This window comes from Miniopterus natalensis, chromosome 19, assembly GCF_054644295.1.
Source record: "Miniopterus natalensis isolate mMinNat1 chromosome 19, mMinNat1.hap1, whole genome shotgun sequence".
NCBI lineage: Eukaryota > Metazoa > Chordata > Mammalia > Chiroptera > Miniopteridae > Miniopterus > Miniopterus natalensis.
Window position 1 is genome coordinate 12,331,533 of NC_142099.1, and position 13,355 is coordinate 12,344,887.

General features: G+C 39.0%; 1 protein-coding gene and 1 pseudogene across 1 annotated transcript in view; one reads left to right on the forward strand and one right to left on the reverse strand.

Annotated features, from left to right (window-relative positions):
* OTUD7B (OTU deubiquitinase 7B) overlaps positions 1-13,355 on the forward strand; it is a 52,721-nt gene that overhangs the window by 18,615 nt on the left and 20,751 nt on the right. Inside the window, exon 2 of the mRNA XM_087827887.1 lies at positions 10,515-10,664. Coding sequence (XP_087684013.1) covers positions 10,580-10,664 — 85 coding nt within the window. The 5' untranslated portion in view covers positions 10,515-10,579. The remainder of the gene's footprint in view (positions 1-10,514; positions 10,665-13,355) is intronic.
* On the reverse strand, positions 1,257-2,762 carry LOC107539097 (ubiquitin-ribosomal protein eL40 fusion protein pseudogene; annotated as a pseudogene).

Genomic DNA, 13,355 nt, shown 5'->3' on the forward strand with positions numbered 1-13,355 from the left:
AAGACATATTTGCTAAAGTGCTTTAAAAACAAAAATTCACAGCAGACAAGAAACTATTCCCTCAGTGGACAGCTGTACAAATATATTTTTCATACAGACCTTGATTACATATCTATGGGGTGAATGATGACATTTAAAACCAGTAAATAATTCACATGCCTGTTTTAGGTATAGATTAGCTCTCAGTTATCAACAGGTATGGACTGGCATGAATAATTTAAACCACAAATATTTGTTAGGCATGTACTATGTTAGGGCTGTTTAAAAATTTTTAAAAGTGTTAAAGAAAGATGCCAACCTAAAGGATCTTAATTCTATTTAGAATGTGTCTTCTTCTCCAGCCTGGTAAGCTCTTACATGTCCTAAAGACCCAGTTTGAGAAACTTCCCTAACCTATCCAGCTAAACTGGTTGCTCCTTATACCTGTTCCTACCCCATTGGGCACTAATAACATGTTTAGATTTCTTTCTTCAGACTGTAGTGCCTTGAAGGTAGGATTGTGGCTTCTCTTCTTTATTTGTATCCCCAGGCCCTAGGGCAGTGCCTGGTACATGGTGGACCCAGTTTGGTAAATTTTGAATGAATGACTAATAGTCATATTGGAGAGATAAGATGTGAGTATCAGCAAGGCCAACTAATATTACAGGGCACTTTATGGTAACAGCAAGTGCCAGTGAATATTTTGCGTACTGGCCTGTAGGAGTTCCAGTGAGGCTTAGATATGGCCAGGAAAGATGGAATTATGGAACTTGCAGATGGAGAATTAAAAATAATAATAGTCATAATATGTTTGTGTTTTTTTTTTTAACTGAATTGCATAATTTTGTAAAAGGTAAGTTTTTTGGTTTTTTAATCCCCACCCAAGGATATGTTCGTTTATCTTCTAGAGCAGGGGTGGGGAACCTTTTTTATGATAGCCAAGGACCATTTGGATATTTAGAACATCATTTGTGGGCCATACAAAATTATCAGCTTAAAAATTACCTGGCGCTATTTGGTGAAACATTTAATTAACTCACCCCTAATGGGATGGCTGGAACTGCTTTTCTTTGGTGAGGCCTCAGCAGGGCCAGACCAAATGATTGTGGTCTGAGGGCCTGACATTCCCCACCCCTGCTCTAGAGGAAGGGGATGGAAGGGAGAAAGAGAAAGATAGAAACATTGATGTGAGTGAGAACCATCAATTGGTTGCCTCCCATCTACACCCTGACTGGGGGATTGAACCCACAACCTAGGTATGTGCCCTGACTGGGAATGGAACTGGCACCGCTTTGGTGTATGGGACGACACTCCAACCAACTGAGCCACACTGGCCTGGGCAAGACAAGTTTTTAAAAATTGTTCGAAGCTTTAAAAAGTTAGTAGTTATATGCTAAAGGAAGTTAATTTACTAGAAGAAATTTACAAAGGGAATTTATTTCCTATTAATAACTAATTGCAGGTACTACAGTAATTGGAATATTTTTCTTTTTCTTTTCTTTTCCAGTCAATGAAAGGGAAACTTTATTGAGGCCTCAGCACCATGGGATTCAGTCAGGAGGCTGCCCTGCGGGCTGAGGAGGTGGTGGAAGGGCCTTAATTATTTAACCTTCTTAGAGTGCTGGTTGTTGGTGTGGCTGTACTTCTAGCGGCATTTGTCACCGCCAGGGGTACAGGCAGGGTAACACTTGTGGTAGATCATCTTATCGCAGTTGTACTTCTGGGCAAGCTGGTGGAGGGATGGCTTGATGGTGCCGCTCTGCAGATGAAGCACCAAGTGCAGGGTGGACTCTTTCTGAATATTGCAGTCTAAGAGAGTGTGACCATCCTCCAGCTGTTTGCTGGCAAAAATCAGATGCTGCTGATCAGGCGGGATGCCCTCCTTGTCTTGGATTTTAGCTTTGACATTTTCAGTGGTGTCACTGGCCTTGACCTTGAGGGTGATGGTCTTGCCAGTCAGATTCTTCACAAAGATCCGTATCTCTGCCTCTGCTGCCTTATTGAAGAGAAAGAGCTAATTGGAATTTTTTCTTTCTGCCACTTTCCCCCTTGAATGGAAGTTCTATAACTAACAGTGAAATGCCCTATAATTAGGAATCAAAAAAAGAAGAGGTCTTTAGCTACCGAATGTTTGAGGGTTGAGTCTAGAGAAACTGTGTTTTGCTATTGGACTAGCCTCTGTTGGTTTGTAGTATTTATTTTTTTCTCTCATGTCAAAAGTTCAGTAATCAGGATCTTTAAGGGCTCAAGTAGAATTTTTGTTTTTGTAGCCTATTCTTTTAAAAGTTGAATTTATTGAGAACCAAACCTTGGACTATCCTTGCCCTACCTGAAAGGAAAAACAAAAAATTCATTGTGTGTCATAAATAGACATACTGGTCTGGATCTAAAAAAATAAACATTACATGATTGCTGTTTCTATTCAAGTTACTGTGGTTGTGCCAATATTATAATAACAGACTTTCTCTATGACTCTCTCTGCCTTTATTTTTCCAAAGGTCAATTTCCATTGTACAAATCTTCCAAATTATTAAATTTTCCAAATAACTGTAATCCAAGGAGCCTTTTATCAGTAGCACTGAAAAGACAAATGCCAGTTCACAAGGAGTTCTCTGTGAATGTCTTCGAAATCATTATATTAGCATTTGGCTATTAATGGGAATTGTCTCTTAGAGATTTATTTTGCTATTTATAGGCCTGATTTGAAAAACTCGAAACCTTAGAAAAAATTAGTTAAATCTTGTTCTGACATATACACATACCAGTGATAGTGATGAAGCCATGGGGCTAACTTGTATGTCTTACTGGTATGTATCCACATTAGCATATGGTAAACTAATAAATTGTTTGGGGAGTGGCAAATTGTATGATTTGCATTGAGGTTTTTTTTTTTTTCTTAAGTCTGATTTAGGGGAGAAAATAGACATTCCCTGAGTATATACTATAGTGGAGGTAGAAAACATCCCAGTATTGTGTATGGTAAGTAGGAGGAGATGTAAACATTTCTTTCCAACAATCCAAAAAATAGATAACATGTATGAGAATAAGAGAATATGATAAAATATTGAATCTGGAATGAGTAGAGTACTAAGGGGTAAAGGTGAGGAAGTAGGACTGGTAGATTTAAGATATTAGAATTTCAGTGAATACATGTGAAATTGCTGTTTCTTGTGATTTGGGAATGAATGAGCTATTTAGCTGTGTCTGTATATCTAGGAGAGGACAGACTTTTTTCTCTTGCTGTTATTTTTGACGGACCTTCTGGTAGAAGGTACAACTAAGGAACCCCCTTTACAACATTTTTCTTGAAGGTTCAAAGAGTTGAAAGACACTGGAATGGGAATGATAGGGACTGGGTGTTGTGTGTATGTGTTAAGACTGTGCCTTGGAAATGGTTGTAGGGCTGGAGGATTTGGGTAGAGTAGAGGGAGCTTTTGAAGGAAAGATATAGGGATTGTGTTGGGCACCAGTGGAGTGAAGCAGAGTGCTTGGGAGGGAATTAGATAGAAAGAAGGCAGCTGACATTTTTTGAGGACTTTACTGTGTGCTAGGCACTGCCCCAAAGGCTTTACATATCTTAAGTCATTTAATCCTAACAAGAAGTCTGAAATGCAGATATTTTATACACAAAGGAACAGAGGCACAAAATGGCTATATTACTTTCTCATGATGGCACAGCCCTTAGTAGTAGGTTGGGGATTTGAACCTAGATCTGTCTAAATCCAGAGCCGATTCTCTATCAACATGAGTTGAAAGGAGTTGAAGCAGTGAGAGTGGACTTCCACATGGGTGGACTGCCCATGCTTTCTCAGTCCAGCTCCCTGGACTAAGTGTGGTATAGTGCAAGTGTCTGGTCTCCGGAGTCAGACAGGCTGCGTTCATAAAAATCCTGGCCCTGCCACTTTTTAATCTCTGTAATCTTGGGTAGATTACCTGACCTTTGTGAGCATTAGCGTCTTCATCTATAGTGTGGGGTTAACAGTACGAACAGACCTCTTAAGAGTTGTTTGGAAGTTTAAGTGAAATAATGTCTATAGCTTTAACACATTACTTCTTTTTACTTCTTTTCCTCCTTTCAGGCCCATGTTATTATCCCAGGGTTGTAACATTTAATGATAACATAGGTCCCTTTAAGTATGGAATTTGGTCGTATTTTCTTTTTTCTAAGAAGGTTGTATTTTGTTTCTTTCACTTGGAAGGACCCATATTAACTAAAAACAATCTGCCAAGACAATCTTTCCTCTCTCCCTCCCACCTAATCAAGAATTGTGTGAAATTTCTAAAGGTTTTTGTCCCTCCTCTTTCTCCCTGTCTGGATTCCTCTAGACTGACGACATAGACGTGGAGGAGTCTCTGACCTTTGAAAATTCTTCACAGTCTTGAATGTCGTGGTTTTCCAGTGAGTTTTGGGAGGAGTTGGAGAGGACTCAGACACAGCTGTAATGTATCAGTGGAACCAGGAGAGTGGGTATACTGGAAGAAAGGACACTTTGGGGGATCTTGTAGACAAGAGAATGTAGGGTCAGTAGCTTCTCAGGCATTTTAACATAGCTCTTTTATCTACAATCGGTATTTAATTTCGGGTCATTTTTTTCTTTGTTACTAAATAGTTGGGTACTCAGAGCATGCAGACTGATTTTAATATTAGTCTGAGCTAAACAATGTTTAGGAAAAGAAATCTATTGCAAATCAGATCATATAACAATCTTAAGCAAATATCTATGAGATGAGCCATTGTTTTAGACTCCCCTGTTTACAACATTGATTATTCTGTTATCAGCAAATATTGTTTGTGTGTGTGTATGTTGTATATACATGCAGTGGGGTACTAGTATAAATACAGTTCAGTTCATCTGAATAAAAATTGAATACCTACTAGGTACTTGGATGCTAGGGATACAGAATGAACAAGACGATTCCTGCCCTTAAATTGCTCATGGTTTAGTGAGGAGACAAACATGTAAATAAACACAAATACCGTGCAGTGTGATGAATAATATGATACAGGTAGAGTACAAGGTGTAGCACCAAGGAGGAAGTGGGCAGTTTAACTTGGGAGGCCAGGGAAGATTTTGCAAATTAGGTAATACTCAAGTTAGTCTTAAGAAGAGATAAGAATTCACATGCTAGACCAGGAGTCATTCCAGGCAGAGGGAACAGCGTGTGCAAAGGAACTGAAATTTGAAGCACATAGTGTACTTGGGGAACTGCCAGTACAAGAAGGGGAATCATGACGAGAAGTAAATAAGGCTGGAGAGTTAGATGCAGCTGAACATGAAGGGCCTTATTTATCATGTATAGGAATTTGGACCTTATACTTTAGTCACTGGGGACCCATTGAGGATTTTGGAGCAGTAGAATATAATACTATCATATTTGCATTTTAGATTGATCAACCTCCACAAGTAACCACTGTAAATAATGGCTGGACAGAGAAAGGGATAAATAGCTAATGGAAACCATTTCCTAGGGTCCAGGTTATGCAAACCTGAGAGAGAATAAAGATGTAGCAAGTGGAAGGTGGTGGATGGATCTGAGAAATTTTAAACGTAAAATTAGTAAAACTTAGTAAAAGACTATTTGCGAGTGAGGATAAGGCAAGAAGAAAGTCCAGGGTGGCTCCCAGGCTTGTGATTTGGGTGATTGGGGGGTGGGGGATGATGGTACCATTTGCTAGCATAGGCAATACTAGAAGAGAAACAGATTGAAAGGGTAGGGGACATAGATGAGAGAATGAGCTCAGGTTTTAAGGTGCTGAGTGTGAAGTGCATGTGGAATTCCCAGGTGAGGTGTAGAATTAGGGGCTACAAATACATTTGGAGTCATCAGCATTTGGGTGCTCAGAGGCATATATGAAGTTTCTCGTGGGGACGATGTAAAATGAGAAGATGGAAGGCCTGAGGTTAGAATTGTGGGTGCACTACCTTTGGTGACGGCACAGGAAGAGGAGCCCACAAAGGTGACCAAGATGTAGAGCCAGAGAAGCAAAAAGATCACATTAGATAAGCAGCAAGGAGGACTGATGATCTTATCTATGTCAGTGCTATTCTCTTAAAAAAAAAAAATTATTTTTCAGTTATAGCTGACATACACTATTATATTAATTTTAGGTGCACAACATAATAAATAGACATTTATATATCTTACGGATTGATCATCCCAGTAAGTCTAGTACCCATCTGGCGACCATCAGTTTGTTCTATCTGTGACTTTGTTGCTGCTTTGTTTGTTTCTGTATTTATTTTGTTTTTTAGATTCCACATATGTGAGTTCATAATGGTATTTATCTTTTTCTGTCTGCCTTATTTCACTTATCATAATATCCTATATGCCCATCCATGTTGTGGCAAATGGCAAGATTTCGTTCTTTTTTATGGTCAAGTAATATTCTGTTGTGTATATATACCACATCTTCTTTATCCATTCACCGAATGATGGACAGTTAGGTTGCTTCCATATCTTGGCTGTTGTAAATAATGCTGCAGTGAACATGGGGATGCATGTATCTTTTTGAATTAGTGTTGTAGATTTTTTCGATAAATATCCAGGAGTGGAATTGCTGAGTCATAAGGTAATTTGACTTTTAATTCTTTGAGGAACCACCATTCTCTTTCACTAGAAGACCATTTGGTAGGTAGAGGACTGAATATAAGGTGAGAAAGTAGCATCAGTGAATGTCTGTTTTAGGGAATTCTGCAGGGAGGAGGGGACTAGCCAGCAGGTAGGGGCAGGGGAGGAAACCTGAAGGAATGCTCTTGCGTTGTTGTGTAATTTTTTCTGTGAAATTGGTCATCTGCCAGGAGTAGGAGATGTGATAAGTAGGAGGCTCAAGGAAAATGGTGAAAGTATGGGATAGTACTGAGAAATTTGGTTGAGGTACCAGAGTCAGTCAAAAGATAAGCAGTGTTACATTGAAGGGATATTTGTAGTTGTATTGCTCTGCAAGGTTATGTGATCTTGTCTTGCTCAGTGGCCCCATTTAGTAGCAGAGAAGTTGAATGTGGGATCTGTCCACATCAGGCAGATGAAATAGAAGGATAAGGATCTAGGTTCTACAAGAAAGTAAGTCATCAATCACTGGGTTCACATTCACTCAGGCAAGAAGGGACAAAGTGGAATCTTCATTTTTTTCAGTCTTCACTCTATCCTTCCTAGTCCAGCTCACCATCATCTCTTTTGTAATAATATTCTAAACAATTCTCCCTAAATCCACTTTTGTTCCCTCCAAACTACTTTTCTCACTGCAATAGGGTGATTTTTTTTTTTTTTTAAAGAAACCTTTTTTTTCTTAAAACGTATCTTTATTGATTTCAGAGAGAGGAAAGGAGAGGGAGAGAGAGATAGAAACATCGATGATGAGAAAGTCATTGATCAAGCTTGCAGCCAGGCATGTGCCCTGACCAGGAATCAAACCCCGATCTCCTGGATCCTAGGTCGATGCTGAACCGCTGAGCCATGCCCGGCCCAGCTGTTTTTTATTCTTGATTGTTGGCATCAGTTCAAGAGGGCACAGAAGTGAGAGTAGGGATGAGAGGCAAAGATAGCAGAAGTGCATTTGGAACAGGGAACCCAATTTCATTTATTCCATGTGTTGAGTTTACACTTACAGGGTCAGCACTTTTACAAATGAATACAGGTAAAAGCAGGTGCTGCTGTGGAAGAGAGGATTTTGTAAAGTAGGAGTCACTGGCTGGCTCATAACATTGCACTATTGAGCCACAACAAATTTTTATGTAAAGAAATGCTTAATCTGATCATTTCCTGTGAAAATTTCATCATTCCCTGGAGTAGATTTTACTGTTTTGGAGAAGAGAACAAGGATCGTTACTTGAAAGTTATAGGTGGGGGAGGGATGGTGATTAGTTTAGAAAAGTATTTCCTAACAATTAAATCTGTCTAACAATAAAATGGACATCCTAGCAAAGGATGAGTTCTCCATCAAAGCTTCTATTCATGTGGAGACTGGATGATTGATCTGATATAATAGAAGGTTTCTTGCATGGGGACAAACTATGGATTAAATAATTGCTGAAGTTTCTTCCAGTTGGAAGATTGGAGGATTTTGACTCCAATTGCGATTTGTCTAAGTATCATTCAATCAACAACGATTTGAATGCTGCTTCTGTTTCATTTGAAGGTTTGAAAGCCAGGGTTTTGTTTTCTTCGTTTCCTCCCTGTGTTCTGAGACAGAGCCAAGGATTGTGAGTCTCGGTGTTGCCTTGGATATTCCCATTTGGAATTTGAGAAGCTCAAGCCAGGTGTTGGTGATGTAACAAAAGCTGCTGTCCTCACCTGTTGGGTGGGTTAGGGTGAAGTTCATGGCATGCACCTGGAGACATCAGTATAAGAATGTGCTGCCAAGAAATATGGCTTAGTGCTTTGAATTTTTGAGCAAGTCAAGTCATTCTAGATAATGTTGGACCCCTAAATTACTTTTAAAAAATATTTCCTGAGAAGAATGACCTACTATGTTGGCAAATTCATTTTCAGGTATGCGCTTGGTTTTGGATTATTCATGCATTAAAGTTATTTGGGCTGCTACCATCTCCTGTGACCTAAGACAGTGACTGAAATGGTCCTAGAGAAGGAATTTTTATCTGTATTAAGCCACTCGTTTATCTATGAATTCTTAAGAAATTTAATTCTTAAGTATTAAATGTAAGGAACTAATTTATTTTATAACATTTTGAATTTGAGGTATCTTAGGCCAAAAGTTCTTTTTGTATTTGTAGCTTTTTCTGACAATTGTGATACTGGAATGGAAGTAATTTAGCCATTGATAATACATAGACCAAAAGAGAACATAAGGATCATAGTTTATGAGGCTGTAGTGAACTGAAATTCATTTTTTTTTAAATCTGGAAAGGATCTTAGAAGTCATTGACTCCAAGTCTAGGATATATGAGGCAACTGAAACCCTGTATGTAATTTGACAAAAGTCACCCAGCTAACACATACAGGTGTAGGTAAAAATCATATGATATGAGGATGGTGGAAGTAGTGACAGTACAGTTGATGTCTCTTTAGAAAGGAGAGTTTATAAAACTTTGAGAGATGGACTGGGACCAGGGAAGCCCTTAGAAATAGAGGAGTGATACAAAGTATGAAGTACCCTAGAATTTCTGATCCGCTAAGTTAAGCCTCAGATTGATTGGTTTGGTGGTAGCTGAAGTGGACGTTCACTTAATCATTTATTAATCAGACATTGATTGGCTGCCTACAATATTGCTAGATGCTATGCTAAGTGTTGGGGCTACAAATATGAATAAAACATGTCCCAGCGTTTGTACATCTCTTATACAGTACAAGAGAGAATACTTTCTATTTTGCCATCTCTCTCATAGAAAAATTCATTGTTATCAAGTTAGTGACCTCTAATACTTCCAAGGAATGCCGAAAATCAGAATCTGATCACACCACTAAACAAGTGGTGTCCTGGGGTCAAGGGTGGTATGAAGATAAAGTATCTGAGATGTTTCTAAAGAGACAGTCACCCGTTACCTTTGAGAATTCTACTTTTGCCTTCCCCAAAAGGCAGGAGATGAGTCAGTGTGGTAGGGCAGGTGTGTACCTGGTGACTTTATGAACAAGTCCTCTACAGAGAAATATAAACAACCTGTCTGATATGGCAGTTTGGTTAGAGATTGTTCTTCATTCCATTATTGCTTCCTCAGCTGGGACTACTAACTTCAGAGGAATTCAGGTTGGTGCCAGGCTGTCAGTCAGGGACACAGTTTCTGCCAAAGTCAAGTCGGAAAGAAGAGATCCTTTTCAGGTGAACTTATTTGGCAATCATTTGTCCTGGGTGGAGTCAGCGGACAAAGATTGACTTTTGCTATGAACCTTTGGGATCTCCACTCTGTGTAATAGCTTATGGTTTTATTTTAGGTTGTTCCAGATATTTTGTTCCTCCCATTTCCTCAACTAGCATTGGAAGAGTGGTCAGCTGTAAAGTTAGTGTGTAGTATTCACTCATTCATTCATGCAGCAAATATTTACTGAGGGCCTGTGTGCCAAGCACTGTACCAAGTGCCAGGTGATACATGCTGGGGACATATTAATGAACAGCACACACAAGCTCCCTGCTTTCAAGAAACTTACATATTAGAGGAGAAGGCCAGATAGTAACTAATTAAAATAATTTCAGAGTATATAAAGTACCAGGAAGGACATAAACAAAGTGTTATGTTAGAGAATAATGCAGGTTGGGAGTTTTTCAGGGTTGTAGTCTGCTGCTTCCTTCTGTTAGGTTAGATAAGCAAACTGATGGGTAGAAATGTAATATTCTAGAAATATAGGGGAAAAGCATTATTTGGTGTGGTATTGTGGTTTTGTGGTTAATGTAGTAGTTAAGAAATTAATATAATATTAATGAGGAATTAGGAAGCTAAGTGTTACTCTTCATAATAAATTCAACCTGAAATGAATGCACTAGGATGGTTAGCTTCCCCACTTGGTTAGGAAGCTGCTGAAATTGGGCTATGATCATCCCATTCCAGTGTAATTTGAACCTTACGTGTTTATTTCTTTCTCAGGTGGAGGCCCGAATTTTGATCTATGTCCTCCCTACATCCACTGCCTGAAAGTACTTAATGATCACATGACCCTGGACATGGATGCTGTCCTGTCGGATTTTGTTCGTTCCACGGGAGCCGAGCCAGGGCTGGCCCGAGACCTCCTGGAAGGTAGGAGATGATTGGGGGAGAATGAGAAGAAAGTAAAATGTGGTACTTCTCAGGATGATTTGGAACATTGAAGGTGATCAGAAAGACATTTTGTGTATGGTAGGCCTTACATTTAAGCTATATCTGACCCACCATCATTTTAAAATGCAAACTCGTTTTAAGTTGAATTTTTTTAGGATAGCTTTCTCCACTGCCAATTTATGCTCAGGTAAGGGAAGTAAAATTTTATATTAGTTCACTAAAAGCATAACTCTAGATCTTTAAGATTTCTTTATGTATAAATGACTTGGATTTTCATATTTGGGATTATCCATGGTTTTGTTTCTTTTCTATTTTGTATGGATAATTCTCTGTAGAGTGAATTAATTTTAATGTCTTCATTTTTGCTGCTTTTATTTACTTGTAACTGTATATACACATAAGTGTGAATGTTCTAGATTTTAAAGTCCTTGAGGCTTGGAATCATGCAGTGTGAGATTCTTGTTTGGCGTCATTATTAACAGATGCTTTTTAATGATGAAAATATATAATAATTCAAATAGATAAGCCTGTGGGGGAAGGGGCAAGTTCTTAGTATACGTGGGTAATTTTTTATAAATTGTCAGCCCTTGGAAAGGTATAACAATTTGACATTTGCTTAGCTACCTGTAAGTAGAGCCTTACTTTGGAAATAGAAGATAAGGGTTGCAATTCCCAGTATTATAATTTTAAAACTGAGGTTCAGAGAGATTAAGTAGGATTTGAACCTAGGCAATCTGGTTTCAGAGTCTGGCTCTTAACAATGATATTACAAATTAATGCTTGAGTATTCTTTCTGTCTCGCTTTCACTCTCTCACAGCCATACCCCCATACCCATATGCACACACTCATGCTATGAAAGAACTGCTATGGAAGTGTAAGAGAGAAACCAAAATTAGATAGAGAGTGCAGAAAGGCCTTCCTGAGGAAGTGACGTTTGAGCTGAACCCTGAAGGATATGTAGGAGTAGCAAGACAAAGGAATGTAGAAGAGAGTGCTTATGTAGAAGAGATAGCTTATACAAGGATCCTAAGGTGAAAGAGAGTTTGGCACATAGGAAAAACTAATAGGTAGTAAGACTGGTGCAAGAGGTAGGAAGCTGGATAGACAGGCAGGAGAGACAATAGGGGGTGAGGTCTTTGTAGGCCGTGGTGTAGAGTTTAAATTTCATTCTTTTTTCAGTGGGAAGCTGGTGAAGGATTTTAACCAGGGGAGTGACATGATTGGATTTGAGTTTTTAACAATGTACTGGTTGAAGGAAATGGAACGGATTGGAAGGTGGCCAGAGAAGAAGTGGTAAAATCAGTTAAGAATATTTCCATAGTTTAGGTGAGAGATTATGGTGATTTGAACTACAGTGGTAGCAGTGGAGTGAGAAGTGGATGGATTTAAGATATAATTTAGAAGGGGAACCAAAGGACCTGATGTCATTTTCTTTTTGTCTCTATCTTTCTGTCTCTTACTTTTTTCTTTAAACGTTAACTCTGATTGTAATGTAAAGAATAAATTAGAGAGGGGAGAGTAGTAGAGACTAGAAAGCCCTTCCCAAAAGACCAAAGACCAGGTGAAGATTGTGAGGACTTGAGTTAGGATAGTGACAATAGAAATGAACAAGAAAGGATGGATTTGAGAGATGTTTCAGGGATACAAACAACCCTGAGGATTGACTAGATGAGTGAGGGAAGATGAAGAATCAAATCTGAGGAATAGTGAAGAGCTGAAGATGACTGAAATTTCTGACCTGGAGGGACTAATTTGGGGAATATAGACGGAGGAGAAGCAAGTTTTGGGAGGGAGCCCAGCTGGCGTGGCTCAGCGGTTGAGCATCGACCTAGGATCCAGGAGATTGCGGTTCAATTTCTGGTTGGGGCACATGCCCAGGATGCAGGCTCGATCCTGAGTTAGGAGAGTGCAGGGGGTAGCTGATCAATGACTCTCTCATTACTGATGTTTCTCTCTCTCTCTCTCCCTCTCCCTCTCTCTGAAATCAAAGACACATTAAAAAAAAGTTTTGGGAGGGAAGATGATGGACATTCAGTTTTGGACACGTTGACTGTTTATGAGGAAACAGTTGGAAATATAGATCTGGTGCTCAAGACAAATGTCATTCATTTATTAGGACAAAAGTTCTTCATTTTCCAAAAAACATTATTGAGTACCCTACTATGTGCCAGGTTCTAGGTACTTGAACAAAACAGACAAAAATCTCTGCCCGTACAGTTGGAAAGATAGTCAATAAACAATAAACATTATAACCAAGTAAATTGTAAAGTGTATTAATAAGGTGATATGGAAAATTGTAAGAGCAGTGATGAGGTTGTGGTTTTTACTGGCTAGTCAGGGTAGGCCTTATTAAGAATGCGACATTTGAACAAATATCTGAAGGAGATGAGGAGTTGTCTGTAGATATATTGGGGAAAGAGCAGAGGGAATAGTTAGTGGAAAGGCCGTAGGCGGGAGCAGTCTTTAGCATGTTCTAGGAACAGCAAAGAGGCCAGTATGACTAAAGCAGAGTGAGCAGAGGGAGTTGGAACAAATGGTGAATGTAATGGTGCAGAAGTAAATTCAGCAGACATGGATGATTAATATAGCTTAGCTGGAGACTTATAATAATAAGAAATATAACACTATCGGCATTAAATGCATATATAATGCTTTCTGTGTACCAAGCA